General features: G+C 39.8%; 2 protein-coding genes across 4 annotated transcripts in view; one reads left to right on the top strand and one right to left on the bottom strand.

Moving 5' to 3' along the window:
- cd44a (CD44 molecule (IN blood group) a) overlaps window positions 1–17,900 on the top strand; it is a 71,042-nt gene that overhangs the window by 39,516 nt on the left and 13,626 nt on the right. The window lies entirely within an intron of this gene.
- apip (APAF1 interacting protein) lies at window positions 2,928–17,033 on the bottom strand. 3 transcript variants are annotated; one of them, XM_079339074.1, is made up of 8 exons: window positions 16,897–17,033; window positions 14,291–14,394; window positions 12,458–12,526; window positions 8,076–8,124; window positions 7,867–7,984; window positions 6,607–6,742; window positions 3,575–3,742; window positions 2,928–3,417 (listed from the first exon to the last, which is right to left on the bottom strand). In XM_079339074.1, exons 2-8 carry the CDS (start codon window positions 14,347–14,349, stop codon window positions 3,318–3,320), a joined length of 699 nt encoding a protein of 232 aa, XP_079195200.1. In that variant the 5' UTR covers window positions 14,350–14,394; window positions 16,897–17,033; the 3' UTR covers window positions 2,928–3,317. The 3 variants fall into 3 exon arrangements, with proteins under 3 accessions (XP_079195200.1, XP_079195199.1, XP_079195201.1); XM_079339073.1 differs by lacking the exon at window positions 14,291–14,394 and adding an exon at window positions 11,069–11,169; XM_079339075.1 differs by lacking the exon at window positions 14,291–14,394.

Genomic DNA, 17,900 nt, shown 5'->3' with positions numbered 1-17,900 from the left:
GTAACAAGAGAGTACAACAGGGGATTGGAGTATGACCGCGGCAGTCACTACAGATAAAAGTGTAGACGGAATAAACGCACCAAGAGACTATTTTGTTTTGCATCCTTGTGCCATCCTGATAGAAGTATGTTTTGAGAGCAACATGAATCTTTAACTGGTGTTAACTTGTGCTAAACCACATCTACAGTTTCTTCATCCTTCTGCTAGTTTCGCTTTTGGATGTTTCATGTTTATATGAATGCAAAATAAAATGCATTATTGTTATTATTATTATTATTATTATTGTTATTATTATTATTATTAAGTGGTTCCTAACCCTATTTGGCCCTGGCAACCCCTGACACCCAGAAAGATGTAGAGCTTTTTACTAAAAATGCACGTTTGCAATCATGAGATAGTTTTTCTTCTGTATTCCAGTAAACATTCATTGAAGACAACATTGAGGTGTTTTCCTGTATATTATTGTGGAAAGATGAAGAAAAGCTAGGGTGACAGTTCTGCATGGTGGATGACGGAGACTCCACAGGTTTTCTAAGAGCCAGGATTGTTTTACTCCAAGCCAACAGAGATCAGGCTGGTGTGCGTCCTTGTGCAGGCTGAGGGTGGCTACAGGTGTTTTTAAGTTGTTGTGATTATAAGTGCGGTAGTGGAAGGAGCGATATAGTTTTGACTGTGCTTGGTTTTTGTTTGTATTTGTGTGTTTATGATTATTTTAATCGAGAGGAAAATCAATCTGTTTTCATTTAATTAATGCAACTTACGACTCTGTTTATTTTAATTAAGTTTAAACTGAGAACACGTCAAACACTACCAGCCAGTATAGAGGCTAAGTTAAGGTCTAGTCACAGGTTTCTTGTTTTGACATTGGCTCTGGTCCCCAGGAGCTTGTGTTGAATATATTTTAATATATGATTTATTTTTAATGCTCAATGAATACATCATTTAAGGCGACCCCATTTGATTTCCATGTGACCTCAAGGTTGATAAAGTGTGCCATAACGAAACCTTTCAAAGGTCTTGAGTTTAGGGTTGGGGACTGATTCTGGGAATGATGTGATAATGAATAGCCGTACAAGTAGGGAGGGGCACAGAACGTTGTGTGCTGCGCTCTTGGCAAACGATATAATGTGAAACCCCAGAAAACTCATTATTACTGAGGTATGAAAAGAATAGACTGATCAGATTTTTCTTTCAGTCAGCCATATTGGGGAGAAAAATGTCTGCACAGCTGGTACCACAATTTGCTCAAACTCCGCCACACCCCCCCCCCCCCTCCCCTCACCTGAGCCTTGGAGTCTTCTTTGTCTTCATATTTCATTCATAATGTGTCTGCTGCTGAACTTTGCTGGCTGACAGGTAATAAATATTAATAAAGATGCATAATGGCATGAATATTGGATATATAATACAAACAATATTTGATTTGGGGTGCTGGGCCGAAGTCTGACATTGAAAATACTTAATAGTTAAGTACTTATGTAGAACTTTTCAAAAAATTCTGAGAGCAAACCTGTTTTTTTTTTTTTTGTTCGGTGTAGTAATGGACAATGAGTGACATTGTGAGATCTGCAATGTCATCTTTATGTCTGTTCCATCGACAGTACCCTCGTATCAGAAAATACAGTGGTGGATGCAATGGGTAAGTTGGCACCAGAGGGGGCTTGTTAAAAAAAAAAACCTAACTTGCTCACATGAGAGATCAGTATGTAAATGACTGGAGGCATGCTGTGCAACCATCGACAGGCACTGAATACAAGACTGTATGGTATTCTTGTGCAGGGGGTTTTCTAGGGTCCCTCTGGGACAAATAAAGTTTTTTTAATTATTATTAATTGAATTGAATAGGCAAACATTCATTGGGGGCCCATCCAACCAGCGTCCATTATTATTTTCACAGCAATAATGCACACTGCATTAAGAGTCAGTGCTGTCAAATGGGGCTCCATTAGGGAGGTTTCCTACTGTCAATGCAAAATTTGCACATTTTGAGGCAATGCTGGGGTTTAAAGTTTGCCAGCTGTTGAGCGGCCCCAAGCAGTTGTCTGCCTTGCCTGTTGACAAGCAGCGCCTCTGTTCTCGTGGCTGTGGTTCAGTGGTAGAAGCGGTCGCCAAGTGGAAGGTCACGTGTCATGACCAGCTCAAAGGCCAGAGCAAATAAAAAGGGAGAGACATCAAATGAACCCCTTAATTAAACTCCTTTACCAAACATATGAATTAAATTGTAAAAATAATGAAGTATGGATGTCAGTGGTGTAAGGCGGGTGTAGAACGTGTTGAACAGAGAGAACTGCTCTCAGTCAGACTGATGGACACTCACACTTACTAAATACACTGACGTGCAACACGAGAAGAGATAAGGCACAACCTCACAGGCCTGTCACAGGTTATCATAATGTGCATCAAGACACTTAACCTCACTTTGCTGCTTGCCTCTGCCACGTGAGAATGAAAAGGTTCATGCTGATGGACACTTCTCGTATCAACGGCTGGAATAAGTGTGAATGTGGAGGGGTGACCTGCAGTGTTACAGTGCTATGAGTTGTCCTTGAAAAGGGCTACACAACATCAAGTTTATTTGCCATCTCCCAACATGGTTGTGTAATTGCAGTGAGGGAATGGCCGCTGTCCAAAAGTCCCACAAGGGCCGTTCCTTATACAACACGGGGTTGTTTTAAGTGCAAGGTTGTAAGACGTCCATGTTCATCAGTGTGCAAGTGTTCATTATGTCAGAAAAAAACATGTTTGTCGTCTGACGCTGAAATAGTGACGTAAGTTTTCAGAGATGGTTTACCGGTTACATAAAACATAAGAAATCAAGCAATGTGACCTGAATAAGACAAACAGGAGAATAATACAGAAAATGGGAGTATGTTTTGGTTTTCTTCCTTTTGTGGGTAAAAGAAAAATAATTTCTGTAAGACACAATCTACATTTAATCAGCTTTATTGATTGAAGCAAAGGCAGTTTATCACCATTACAGGTCAATGGAGATGCACAGTATGCTCAAGGCTGTTACACACAGAAGCCTTGATTCCGCTGCAGTCAAACCTAAATAGGAAAGCGTTTGAACCCAGAGACCTTTTATTTGACGGCCGCTCACTCATGAGTTGTCCCACAGTGCTTTGCAGCGTACCTCCAGGTGCTTCCGGATCACAGGCATTCAATCTCCTTCAACCCTGAATCTGCCCTTACCATCACATTTCATTGAATTTGAAGCAAGCCGGCGTGAAAGGCAAATGATTACAATCAGCCCCCCCCGACTGAACTCCACTGACCTTTCTGCAACAAATGTCTCTTTCAGAAAGCACGAGTGAATGTCAGACTATTCCCTTTTCTTCCATTGGAAGGGCTGAGGGGTCAAGTCCACACTGCTTCATCTGGATGGAGATGTCAAACAGGTAGTCGTAGCATTCACACCTAAAAAAAAACCCAGGAAAAGAGGATTGTAAGCCTTAGAGCAGAGGCGTTAACTTCACGTTACACATGTTTGTGCAATAGGTTGTAAATAAAAACTACTGTTGTATATTCTAGCTCTCAAAGATGAGGTTAATAGAGGCGGGAGGTTCATGCTTACATGGCCTTAGCTTTTTCCCACGTCTCTCCCCAGACGTAGACACCGTGTCTGCGGACGAGGACAGCACACGTGTCTGGGTATTCCTCCATTGCTAAAGCCATCCTGTCTTTCAGGTCCTTCTCCTCTGGTGTGTTTTCAATAATGGGGACAACCAGAGTGTCGTCATACCTGCGTACAAGCAAAGAAAGAAACTACAAATTGTATGTAGGCTTATCACCTTTGGAGGATTTAACTTTCACCATCAGATTGCTGTCACATCGCGGCTTTGCATGCCTGTTCTCAAAGCTGTTTAATGTACAGTCTACCTGATTGGCAGCAGATCAGGCACAATAGAGCTCAACAGTGACCACCCACATTTTTCGGCGGCTCTGGTTCCACAGGTACATTTTCTGATTCAAATCCTCCATTTACATTTCACAAAATCCTTTAATCAAGACACTGAAGACTGGAACCCAGATAACCTGCTCCCCCTCTCCTCGTCACTATAGTACATTTGATTTAGCGGCAAAACGGCAGTGACAAAAGGAGACTACACAATCATTTATGTCCGGATTTTAGGAACTACCCATCCCACAATCCATTGCTAATGATATTACATCATCATAAAAGTAACTGTTGTAGTTGTTACAGTGTTCATTGACGTATTGCATCTTGTAGTTTATGTTTACTGCGGAATAACAAGGTTAATAGTACACTTTGTTAGCTAACTAATTAGCTAGCCTGCTAGTGAAACTATTCATTCACAGCAAAGGGGTGGGAAACATTGCCATGGGACAGTAACAGTGACTTTGCTGCGACACTACGATGGTGGGTAGTGTAGTTCTTTGACCTGCTATCGCGACTAAATCATGTTTTCCTGAAAACAAGGTTGATTTCACACAAACCGTCTTCTACAGGAGCATGAAACATCGTTTCACACACGGAAAGCTCGAGATAAGTCTACCTCCAAGAATTATGACTTTATGGCTAATAAGCAGATCTGCTATGGAGAACATGAATGGGATTTTGCTTCCAGGAAAAACACTGTTGAGCCATAAACTGAACATGAAGGGAGTAATATAAAAATAAAAAATAAAAATCTCATTTCCTGATTCCAGCATCTCAAAGTTTTTTCCTTTCAGTCTGTCATTGAAATGAAGTAAACGTAGGCTCTTTGAACTGAACAAGCAACTTCAAGTCACCACCAACCTTTACAACAATTCACTGCCATGTTCCAACTCAGTTATGAATCTAAACTAAATAATCATATTATTACTTTAACATTCCCTTCGTAGCTTTAGCCAGAGAGGATCACTGAACCCTCTGAGGTGGTTTTTCTGCTTCTCTAATCTGGAACTCACACATTGTTGTTTCTTTGAACTGTTAAGGTTATTCCCATCAGGCTTTTCAATCAATGCCAACTTGTCAAGTGGAACCCTTAAATGAAACGAAGCAATTCAGAATCACTAAAAGCATGATTTGACTATGTGCCTGAATAAAACTGAAGCATAAAAGATATGTGAGTGCGATTCGCTGGCACAAACAAACTGGCATGGCGCCTGTGTTGGACGGAGCAGCTCTGTGGAAGCGACGCACATGTTGCAGCTTGTGATCTGCATCAGGGTTATTGAAAAAAATTAAGACAAGACAGGGCACATTTGAGTACAAAGACATCATCGCAATAATAACAAAAAGTTCAAAGTGTAATGTTTGTTATTAAAAACCAAAAGACTATGATGACATCGTCCTCTTTGTGTGGTTGATTTGACGTTCAACGTTGAGATTTTTTTAAGCCTTGATGAAGGTAATGAGTCAGCCTGATTCTGAATGAGACGAGGGCTTCAACAGCAAAATAACCTCAGCTACAAAATGCTACAAGCTATACATATATACATATATATACATATATATATATATATATATATATATATATAATATACACAAATTATATTCAGACAGATTTATGCACTACTGCCAGAACTGCTCCTTGATTGATGGATCAATAAGTATTTTAGATATCTGCACTGAATATAGAACTGTATGGTTTGGAAGACCAGATGGTATTCTTGTGCAGAGGAAGGTAATGAGTCAGTCTACGAGGCCTTGACTTAATCATCTTTGCAGGGACATTTTTATTTGTTTGGATCCTCCTGGGTAAATGAGCCGTACATCAGTTTTAGGAACAACTGACCAAAATGCTTATAAAAAATAAATTAAAAAAAACCAAACAAACACTTTTCACCTACAGTGTTGGCTTTTCTAACACTTTAAAGTTTCATCTGTGTCATCACTATTCTTCTTCTATTTTTACAACCAACAAAGTCCAGTGTCATGAATTGGGAATCAGTTCAGAGCAAAGTTGCAAAATCAACTGTAATCGTGTTCAATAATCGTGATTAGCGATTTTCTCCATCATCGAGCAGCCCTATGTTGTTTTTATCACATAATGCACACTTTTAGAGATGGGGTTAAATGAATAATGGAGACCAAGTTGCTGAAATAGTTTTAAACTGAACAAATATGACTTGAATGAATTGCTTAATGTCCATGAAAGTCTGGGGATGTAGCTTTGTGGACAGCTGTTAATGCTATAGTGTGTCTTTTTTTAAGAGGAAAATAATAATAATAGTGATAATAAAATAATACTAGTGGTAATAAAAACAGCCTCCTGTGTTTTACGTTTAATTAAAAAAACCTTGTATTTGTGTTTTAAAGGAGCTTAATAAATAAAGATGAGTACTTTTATGAATGCTTAAGCACAAGGCTGCACCTCCTTTAGTGGCTGCTTTCTCTCTTGTTTTTTATTAGGCTACATTATTTAAGATGCTTGGAGAGAGGTTTCAGACCAAACTCTGAGTCCAGCTACTGAAGCTCTGTTAAAGAGTGAAAGAGGGTTTACATATAAAGACGAGCTCAAGCAGGACCCTGCGTGATGAGCAACGTCCCTGCTGAGACGGAGCGCTGACAAACTTCACAAGCCTCCGCTCGACAGCCAGAGGAAAAGACTTGAAGACTTCTTGGACTTGACTAATCCTGGCTGCTTGATTACATACCGATAGTTAGTGCCTGAGGTGCCCTTACGGATTCCCTTGATCATCTCCTGGTGTGTTATCCTGAACTCTTTGCCAGGATACAGCAGTGTTGCCATGACAGCAGCCTTGGAGTGGGTGTGTATAACTGCCTGTGCTCCTGTAGTTTAACAAAGAAAAGGCAGAGTTTAGTTTGAGTGTTGGCGACTGATGTTTTTTCTTTTTTTTTCCTCGATTGATTATTGTAAAAAACAGTGAAAATGAAATTGTAAGAAAAATGAAAATGTACATCAACTACAAGTTTTCTACAATTCATTTAGCAGACGCTTTTATCTAAAGCTGCGTCCATCAGAGAGTAAGAACAACACGAGCAAGGATCTAAAGAGGAGGAAACAACATCAGTCAGAGCAAACAAACAAGCTTGAAGTCTGATTGGACACACACGTGCTGACAGGAAGTGTGCAGAGGCTAATTGTTGTGCATGTGTCGCATCAACAATTTCAAAACAAACGCAGGGTTTTCGTTGCTCTTTGTCCGTTTTCTCGTTTCTTTCTTCGTGCTGTAGTACAACAGTGCTGCGTCCTGTCCGTTTTAGGACTCAAGTGAAAGAGTTGACTTGCAGTGTTGAACAGACCGTGTCCTCCTCCTTATTGTTCTCTGCCATCGTCACAGTCAGACCACTTACTTCAACTCTCTCTTTGTGGAAAAGTGAAAGTGTGTTTCTTTAAGAAGTTTTGTTGACATAATAGTATTAATGTATTAATGTGTTAATGTTCAAAGTGGAGGCTAAAAAGTGGAAACATTTCAGCATTTCTTTTTTAACAGTTCAAGGTCATCACCTTTTAAGAAAATAACTGCTGGAATGATTGAACGAGACCTGAAACTCTGGAAGCCCCGAGTTTAAGACCAAAAAAAAAAAAAAGCTGGATCGGGCGGCTGCTCCTCGCTTATCGAACCGTCTTCCAAAATGTAATATTTGCTTGAGCACTTGACATTTTCAAGTCACACCTGTTTTATAAAGCCTCATAATCATCCTGTTGTCTCTGCTCTCGACTGTTTTATTCTCATTGAAGTGTGTTCTGTGTTTGTGTGGGTGCTAAGTCTTTTACTGAGATTTTATTTCGGTTTGATTCTCTCTCTTGGTTGTACAGCACTCAGCTCAACGTGAGCGTTTAAATGTACTTACCAATAAAAAGTGACCACTCATCGGACTCCGCCACACGATACAAGCGCGTCACTTCATCAATTGGTGGGTTTTTGCAAAAATGCATTCGAGGGACTCACCTCTCATGGTATAGGCGTTCATAAAAAGCGGTGTGCACTGGCTCTTCTTGTACTTCTTCCAGGCAGGAGGACAGCTGATGTCTTTCTCCTCCACGTCACACACAAACATATCTTCTGGCTGAGAAACACAAACGGATGTGATTAAAAACTAAGCCAGGGACATTCTTTCTTATCCAAACATTGCTCAATCAAAAAACATACAAGCTCACCTGGATTCTTTCTTTCTGGACGCCTGATGGTGCAATGTAGATTTGATCTCTGTGAGTCATACAACATGCTATGTATTAATATGATGGAGAACAAAACAAGTTCAGGTGTTGTTGAAGCAATCCCAACGTTTAGTGAGTTAAAAAGTAATGCTTAAACTGCATAAGAATGCTGAAATATTTCCCTTTTTTTTGGTCTCCATTTCAGAGAAAGTTTTAGGATTATCCAGTCGAGGTCGCCCTTGAGCACCAGCACTAAACCAAAACAAACTCTGCTATTCTGAAGCCTCCGCTCTCCTCCAGCGACACACCTCCAACCCCTCTACCCTCACGTTCACACACTGGAGTTATCAAATGTAACGGTCCATAATTAAGCACTACTAAGAGCAAGCTGCAGACAAAATGTTCCTTTACTTGAGCTAACAATGCCTGTGTAATGCATTGTTGTGCTAGCATGCTAATGTTAGCACACTTTGGTTAATTGATAGCTTCACATTAATTTACACAGAATGACCGTGATCTAAAGACACTTAGGCAACATCCAAACAAGCAGCGAGTATTTTATTCTTCCTTTTTCTAGTCCAGCTTGTAAACACAGCTCAGACAACAGTACTGCTGACGGGACTCGAGCTTCTCACTCATTGTAGACAGTCAGGACTCAGAGAAACATTTACAGAGGATAGACTTGATTTCTGCTGTATTTATGTATGTATTTCTTCCTTCAAAAAAACAGACACAACATAGCTTAAACACCTATCCATAAAGAGCTACATCCCCAGAGTTTCATGGACTTTTAGCAATTTACTCAAGTCACATTAAAACTATTTGTTGGTCTCCATTGTTCATTTAACTTTGAATGTAATTAAATTAAAGGAAAGTACCTGTTGTGTCAACAGGTACTTACCACTTACTTAACCACATAAACTTGATGCATTTAAATTTTTAAGCATTCTGCAGCCTTGACAGGGGCGCCAGAGAGCCTCGTGGTCACGTGGAGCGTGCCATGTATAGAGGCTACAGTCCTCATCGCAGTGACTGTGGGTTGGAATTCGACCCCAGACCATTGCTGCATGTCATCACTCACTCTCTCCTCCTAACATTCCGTGTCTCTCTTCAGCTGACCTTTATAAAAAATAAAAGGCACAAAACGCACCAAAATCCATCTTTTAAAAAAAGCCTGACAGAATAGTTTTCATCTTTAACAAAGCCCCCACTGATCTACTCGGAAGCTTTGCAATGCTCATATTTTTGACTTAAATGTTGAGAGCTTTAACAGCCCCCATAGAAAGTAGTGAATAAAGCCGTGCTATTCTTCTTTATCTTGCAGTGAAAACAGCATAAAGAGGAGTATAAAGGAGGAGCCTATCGATTTTTTTGTGTGGAGGGTTTGGCGAGGCTGCCTCGGGCTCTGAGTCATTTTGGAGTCGAACAGAAAAAAAAGTAGAATTCAGACCTACACTCAGGAAATAAAAATACACTCGCTGGATTTTTCACTCAAATATCTGACAATGCTTTTGTCTATTCTGATTAACTTTCATCAGCTTTCTTTTATCAGGAGTAAATCAATCATTATAGAGGCTTTGTATTCATAGAAAAACTGTTTGCTAATTCAATAAACAGCGTACCAACAGATATTGGAACATGGACTAGTAATGTTTTAGAACAGGAACATTGTGTTGGCCATATTCAGGCAGAGCGTGCTGAAGTAAAGGCTTCACAAGGAAGATACTTCAACCTGTTGGCACATCAGCTACACATGGTCATACTGGAGGTTTCATCAGGAGTCAGCAAAGATAAGATGTAAGTGGCGGCCCCATAGCTCTGACCTCAATGACACCTCTATCTTTAAAGCTTTAGTGCTGAATTAACATTCACAATAAACCACCTTTTCCCATGAACATCATTTTGAAATGATTTTGGCTGGCGTCAATTAATGCTTGAATTTTAACATTCACTGCAACTTTATTCTGGTAAATTAACAACTTTAATCTTCTCCTTTTAAACTTTAATCATGTTATATAAAGATGTTCTTCTCTTGTGACTCTATTCTCAGAAGTGTAGGACTCTGTTCTCATAATATTAAACGTCCAACAAGTACGATATCGACTGAATCAAATGACCTCACTGTATCATGAAGCATGACGGTTCCCTTCATGTGAGGTGCCAGTATGTCCTCCTCCTCAGTTTAGAGTCTGGCCACTAATGCTCTGTTTTTGTTTTGACCAGAGAAGTAGGCGGTTTCGGATGCTTCTCGGTTTGCCAGACAAACTTCAAACCAAGAGGTGTTACAGAACTGGTTACTAGGTGATTATACCCAGCCTAAAAAGCCTCAGCATGTTTTCAATAAGCTCCACGAGCAGAGGGGGGGGGGGGGGGGGGGGGTTGTCCTTGTAATTAATTGGGGGAAAAAAAGTTTTTTGGAGAACTACTCTACTAGGCTCAAGAACTGTTTTTGTTGTTCTTTCCTATCAGACTCTGAAGGTATAATAATTTCACAAGATGAAAAGAACTTCTCTCCTAAATTAATTTAGAGGAAGATCTCCTTGAATGAAATACTTGCGAACTTGGAGTGGAAGCCATTAACTTTGATTTTATTTTCCTCTCCCCCCTGCTGACCGAAATAAATGTCTGCAATTCCCCGTTTCAAACAGGGATTTGCTAATGGGGGGGGGGCAGGCACTTCCTTTGAAGCTGTCATCCACAACAACAAAGTTCAAAGATGTTTGTAATAACCTGTCAAAGCCTTCAGTTTGAATTCGGTTTCATTATGGAAAATCTCTGGCCTTCTGTCATCGCCACAGATTTGCACATATTGTCAAAATTGATAGAAGTGAACTCACATCAGCATCACTGCAAAAAAAAAAAAGATCAGCTAAAAAAAGTTCCACAACAGCATTCAGTATCTGGAGTGAATATATTCTTCAGAAAACGTTAGACTAAAGGGGACATTATTATACAGCCATATATTACACATATCCATACAGGACAGTACGCACCCTTGTTTAAGACTGACTCCGCCGCCCGTCCCCGTCACCCATCCCAGCTGGTAGAAGAGTCGGCATAACTCAGGGATGAGTACACGAGGATGCTCCTTCTCCTGTGGAAAACACTAAACTGTTACACAAGTCATCATCGCTCAGCATACTTTAAAAACATCAGAGTATGAAAAAGCACTTCAAGCACACCCTTAGCTGCTGAGTACTGGGCTTTTAATTCCGCTGATTTCTCCCCTCCTGCAGGGTCACTGTTGCTAAATGACTTTGATGTAACACATGCAGACATTTTACACCACAGTTAAGGACAAATTGTGAGTTGAGGAAACACATGTGAGTTATTTTCTGTTTATTTACCGATGTCAACAAATCCCATTAAAAAGATCACAACCACTATTGCTTGTAAAGATACGGTCTGATTATTTCTCTGTGCAAATGATTTCCTTGTACTCTCCAACCTCCATTGTGCTGAGTGACATTTCGTTTCTTGTTTACCAGGAACACACACTGCTGTTTGTTTAAACCAAGCGACAACCTCGAGTATTCTGCAGCCCTGCAGTTTGTGGAGGGTCTGCTTGAGGCTGGCTCCAAGAGCTCTGAAGTCCCATACACACCCCATGAAAGAAAGGGTTAGGGTTAGTTTTTTTTTTTTTTAACTGTACAATCAACATGTGCACAGCCTGGTACAACAAACTAAACTGGTCTGATTAGTTACTGTCCTCATGGGCACACACTGTGCACTCAGTTCTGATTACGAACAATGCATTTCATCCAGTTAGGTGCGTAGTAAACATGATTGACAGGTGGTCACGATGTAACGGTTTGTCCACAGGGCTTGAGACCCGCCTCAGCTCCAGCTCTTACCCTGTGTTTGGTTGACTGAACGTTAGACTGAGACAGGATTTCCAGCATGGCGGCTGCTGTAGATGAGCCTTCTATGCAGTAACATCGGGCGACATCGCCTCATTAAATATTTACAGTCTGTTGTTCTGACCCTTCAGTACTGCTGAGAACATTCACAGTCCTTAAAACACCAGGTCTTCCTGTTTTTTTTTTTAGTTATTCAGGTCTGACTCTGTGGGAAATGACTGGGTGAGAAAAATTAATCATTTGAGATCTGATCATGAACAATCAAGGGTTTGGATGGAATATCAGACTTTTAATTTCTGACTGTTTTCTATTTGTTGACAATCAGATCAAACATAGAATACGATAAAGTCATGTGACTTCATATACGAGTGTACGCTCTCATCAGGACGGCTGCATTATAGTGGAAACTTGAATTGATTTGTAAACATTACAGATGCATAGAGCTGCAGAAAAGGAAGTTAAAGGCTTCTTATAATAATATATTTCTCCCTGTGGCAGCCACTGTCACATTCAGAGGCTTGCCTGTTTCTCGGCGGCCTCCTGACCTCCATCTCGGCAGACGTCGCTGGTGCCACACAAAGACGACATCTCCTGTGAGGAAAACAGTGAGCACATTTAGAGACGATTCACACCGCCAGCGAGAGGAGATGTCTGGCACACGGTTCCAGTAACATTGATTTGGGAGTCATACGAGACAGGCTTAGTGCTCTCAGGTCACAATGAACGAGCAGTTTGACGACTTGTCACTTTCTTATTTTGATTTAAGATGTTGAAATCAGATAATTGTGAGAAGACATAAACGACAAGTGATTTACAGTTCCCACTAATTCCTCTCCTTCCTTCTCCTCCTACACGTCAGTTACGGAGGAGCCACGGTTCCCTTAGATGGAAGAGCAGATACGCAGCGCTGCTCAAAAAAACTCAGATCCTGGTATTGATTTTAAACTCCTATTTATACTGACGCTTACACAATGGAAAAAACCTTGAAGATTTGGCATTTAGAGGGAAGTTAGAGCTTCATATTGTTTCCATTGAGACACGTGATGGACCAGGTTTACCGATGAGGAGAAGATGAATAGATTAGGGAAAATATGAGTGGAAGTTGTTTTTCATTTTGTTGGGATTAGGTGGTGAGTAAGAATAGATTCAAATCAATGAATGTTTGAATTGTATATTAGGGGAATGCATTGGGACTGGTTTCCAATGAGCCTAGCTAACATTCACAAGAGAGAGAGGCCATCAAAGAACCACCATGACATTCATTTTTTTCCGTGTCATATTACAATATGGAATAAGGACACACAACATGAACAGTTATATCCCAAGCAGTGCCGTCAATGGAGCCTTCTTGTGTCTATCATTGAGATAATATGTCAAGGACAAAAGTCCAATCACAGCTTTTTAATCAAACATGAGCACAGTGTGCCATTACTGACTTGAGTTGAAATGAGCTTGATGACGATTAGCTCGATGTTAAGTGATACTTGTGATGGACTGTCAGCCGTTCACAGGGGCAGATTGTGCTGCAGGAAAACAAACAGGCAGACACCGGAAGGCATCCTCTTGGCAGAACACTTGGTAAATGTTGACACGTGATGAGTTTGCGTTAGCTTGTGTTAGCTTACAGTAAACACTGTCTGCGTTAATGGACGAGCGTGAGCTCATGTTAATACAAGTGGAGCTTGAGTCGCCACGAGGGCTTCTAGAAGACTACAGGGCGATTTTGAATTTGGCAAACATGACAACTTTGTCAACTGTCACTTTACTTTAAACAGCATACAGTGAACAGTTTTCTCTCCTGATGACCTCTTACTAACTTACTTAAAGATGTCAAAGATGTTCTGCTGTGCTCTGTAGTAGACATTAGTTTCAATCATCAGCAGATTAAAAAAATAATAATATAATTTTCAAGTAAGACACAAATTATTAAAATTGAGATTTACAAATCTATACAAGTTGTAATTTACGATTGTTTTTAAATTTGGAATTTAATACGTTCACAGTTTTGAACATTTAAAAATGTTAAAAATATTTGTCAAACATCAAACCATTAGAAAAGTTGAAGAAGTAATCACTGGCAGTGTTGTTGATATTTTAAAGGTCGAAGGTTTGGTGGGTGAAAATAATTTTTTAATATAATTTTTGGATTGGAAAATCTTTATGGTCCCCGAGGGGGAAATTGCTCTGCAACAGATGTCAGGACCAGTATATCAGTTAAATCTTAACTCCCCTGGATATCACCATGATGGACCAGAGTGAGATAAGGGACACAAAGACCAACAGTCCAACAGACAGTCCATAGTATAAGTGTCCAGGTAACACAGCCTACAGATAATTTAAAAAAAAGGAGGGGACAAAGACCTCAGGTTTGATGTGTCCCTCCTAACATCAGTGAACCTCCTCCCTGTCTGCATGCAGAGAGAGCTGAGGGTCTTCCATGGTCCTGAATGGCTTTTCGTCTATATTTAGATAGGACAGTGGATATTGTATGGGATCAGGAGATAAAGAGAGTGGGGAATAAAAGGAGTGAAAGGAGCCACAGGTTGAAGTTGAACCCAGGCCAAACCTCTTTGGAGGACTAAGGCCTTAGTTCATGGGGTGCAACCTCACCGCTGGTCCATCAGCGTGCCATGGAAGTATTCTTTTTATGTATCATAATTAATATTTTACTTGAGGTTAGGGGTTCAGCCATCCACTCCTGGAGAACAGTTTGTATTTGACTTTGTGTTCATGGCCTCTTGAGGATTTAGGTCATTGAACAACTGAATCCTGTTTCCTGCTGAAACCTGAAGCTCTGGAAATACTTGGCATGTCAGCACGTACACTTAATTGAGCAACAATGTGTCATTGTAGTGCGTGTATGCAAATTTATACTGCAACAAAAGACTACATTCACTCATCATTTTATTTCCTTGAGAAGCTCTCGTTCTATAAACTGTGAGGATTAAATGAAATTAACAGCTCGAGTCTTGGTGCAGAATGGAAGAAAAAATTCTAGTTTTCTTCTTACTGGTTGATTAAACGCTTACTCACATGGAACAATTGCTCTCCGATTAGATAAAATACCTCACTCTTTTCAATAAACCGGTCACTCCGTGTATCCTATTAGCTTAGCTTACAGTCCTCACATCGCAATGTAGAGCCAGTCTTTGTGTACTTCACTCATGTTACACAATGCATGTGGTCTTAATATAATGCAAAGATGAACACAAGTCCTAATCTTTCCGAGTTATCTCAGGCATACAGAGCTGAAAATTAACTCGAGTTGTCGAACTGTATCATCTATAGCGGCACACTCTAGCTGTTTGCACTCCTGGTATATGGAGATCATGTCAGGAGAGCTGCTCAGGATATTGTCCTGACCCGGCTGTTTCATACGTGCACCTCAAAGCTACATGACGTTCAACCGAATCACTAAATCAACATCCTGGTGAACTGAAAACAATGCAGCAGTTTAATTTCGTGCACAAACAACAGCTCTGGCAGGAGAAACTCCGGGGTAAAATAACAAACAAAGTGTGTCTGTTGGCATTCACACATGCAGCTTTCAGGAGTTCTAGGTTAACTTATTCTATATTGTCCTGATGGTCACAGCTGAATACATTTTAAAAAGACATATATACAAACGCGTCATAAGGGAAGTTTGTGGAACGGCACTTGATAGAAGAGTTTGTTTTTCTTTTTCATTAATGTGTTGGCGTGGCTCCAAAAATACTTAACACGCCACTCGCTGTAATAGTCTGGTCCAAACATCGTCCGAGGCTGGAGAGTGATGCTGTTTATGATTCAAACTAAAGACCACATGGGGTCACTTCATTTCATCCAGCTGCCCTGTGTTTCAGGTCGTGTGCCTGTCCATTGATCTGGAAAAGAGCCTGAGGGCTGAAATGTCATCTAATGGACAAGACATGCACATACAGGGCCGGGCTGAGGAGCACTCTCTTTTTCTTACTTCAGCTTGGATGCCTGTCAGTCAAATCATCTGCTGCAGGACCGATGTTGGAAATAAAATAAAAATACATTTTTTTTAAAAACACACAGTGAACTTTAATAGTGGTCCAGGCTTTTATATGGGTGAGTAACTGTAACATATGTGTCCTCATGAATGTTAACCTTCAACTTTTGTCAATAAATCCCATATGGTGCAGGAAGCAAACACATGTGCTTCTTTTCTGGTTCAACCAAAAAGGTGATAATGACTGATTCTGAAAGATTTAGAAATAATAGCATACCAATAACCAAGCGACAATTTTAAAAAAATTACAATTTTCTGTATTTTTTTTGTACAGTTTTTTGTACATTGAAATAATTATTTTTCTTATTTCTATTTTTTACATTATATTCTATTTTACTGTATATAGTGTATTTTCAGTGTTTATTGTTATTGCATGGCTTTTTTTTTAACCTAACACTGCATGGCAACCCTTTATTTTGGAAACAGTTTTAGACTTTATACAGTATATTTAGCTTGCAATGTTTGACGTCTTGTACTACTGTATTTCTATTTATAGCATCTGTTTTATGTTATATTCTCTCTTATTTTTAATAATAAATTGATGTCTCCTTTTCACTTTGTTTCAGTGCTTGTAACCTGTTGTGTGAAACACTTCTCACACTCTTTGCACATTAAAGCAGAGGACATTTACTTAGCACACATTATGTATGTAGCCCAATGAAGATGCACAGTAGTTGAGCAGTCACTGTGTATTAAATGTTCATCTGCGCTCATACAACGCTTGTCTCGGTGTTTTGCCATTACATGTTTGAATGTTACATTGTTAAAAGTAACGCAACAATGTAGGTGAAGTCCTGTCTGCCCACGTCTCTTCATCTATGACAGCTGTTTTATGTTTAAGAGCAACTTTGCTAAACGGTAACATATCTATCGCAAACTTACTGCAAAAAAAAGCGACACTTTTCGTCACTATAAGTAGAAATAAATACAGAGCACGCTCGCTTACCTTACGTAAATTGCGCTATCCGTCTTTCTTAAGTTGAAATAAAACTGTGCAGACTTCTAACAGCCTTTAGTGATGCGGCGCTGCTTTTTCCCCCCTCTGCGTCATCAACGCGCGACGTGCAAACAGGGCACTGTGACGTATGCAAACTGCAAAAAGCTGACTTTCTCAAACTTGTAATGGTACACAACTATGTTCAAAACACGAAGGCTGCCTGTAAAAGAGGGTATCAAACAGAAACACAGTGTTACAATGAAACCGCACCAAAAAAGAATTAAAAGGAGGCTGCAGGAGGTGGCAACAGCACTGTAAGGAGGCAAAAGTGCAGTAGACCTACTCAAATGTATAATGATCCAAGTCAGGGTTATTAAAGGACTCTATCATAAGAATTAAACTTGAGTTTGGAGTTGATTGAGATGGATATGTGTGTGGCTTTATATTTTATCTAGGCCCAAGTTAATACAATAATTCTAGATTAGATCAGAACAGAAAGTTAAATCATCTCTCACTTTTTTTGTATCTTCCCTTTATTTATTTTACATTGCTACTTTTACTACAGACTAGTTCAGTAGCTACTTTTCAATAAGTAACTTTCTAGCCTTTAACATTAAGTGACACAACAAATCACTATTCATGGAATCAAATGCTAGCAATATCTAATATTTAGATTTAGATGTCTGAAAACTTAAGAATGATCATTTTCTACTTGATCTTGATCTCTCTCTCTGAGTATTTTAACATCACCCCGGTCAGTCCCTTAATTTCACATCGATGCACTCCATCTCTTTCCAAAATTATAATGATAGCCCAGTTGATTCCTTTATTTTAAATTAGGCTCTTCAGTGGCTGTCAATAACTTTTTGCAATACAGCATCTAAAATGTGTTGCTTTAAGTCAATTCTGGCCAAAAAACCATGCCTCTATTGACTGTCTTTTCTAAGAAGAAAGTAAACCTTATGTTTAAACTTGCCGTTATGGATGCATTGAACATCAATGGTGTGTAGGCC

The sequence above is a fragment of the Symphodus melops genome (assembly GCF_947650265.1).
Source record: "Symphodus melops genome assembly, chromosome: 3".
Lineage (NCBI taxonomy): Eukaryota > Metazoa > Chordata > Actinopteri > Labriformes > Labridae > Symphodus > Symphodus melops.
The sequence above is the reverse complement of the archived record's forward strand: the minus strand, read 5'-3'. Positions and strand labels throughout refer to the sequence as shown.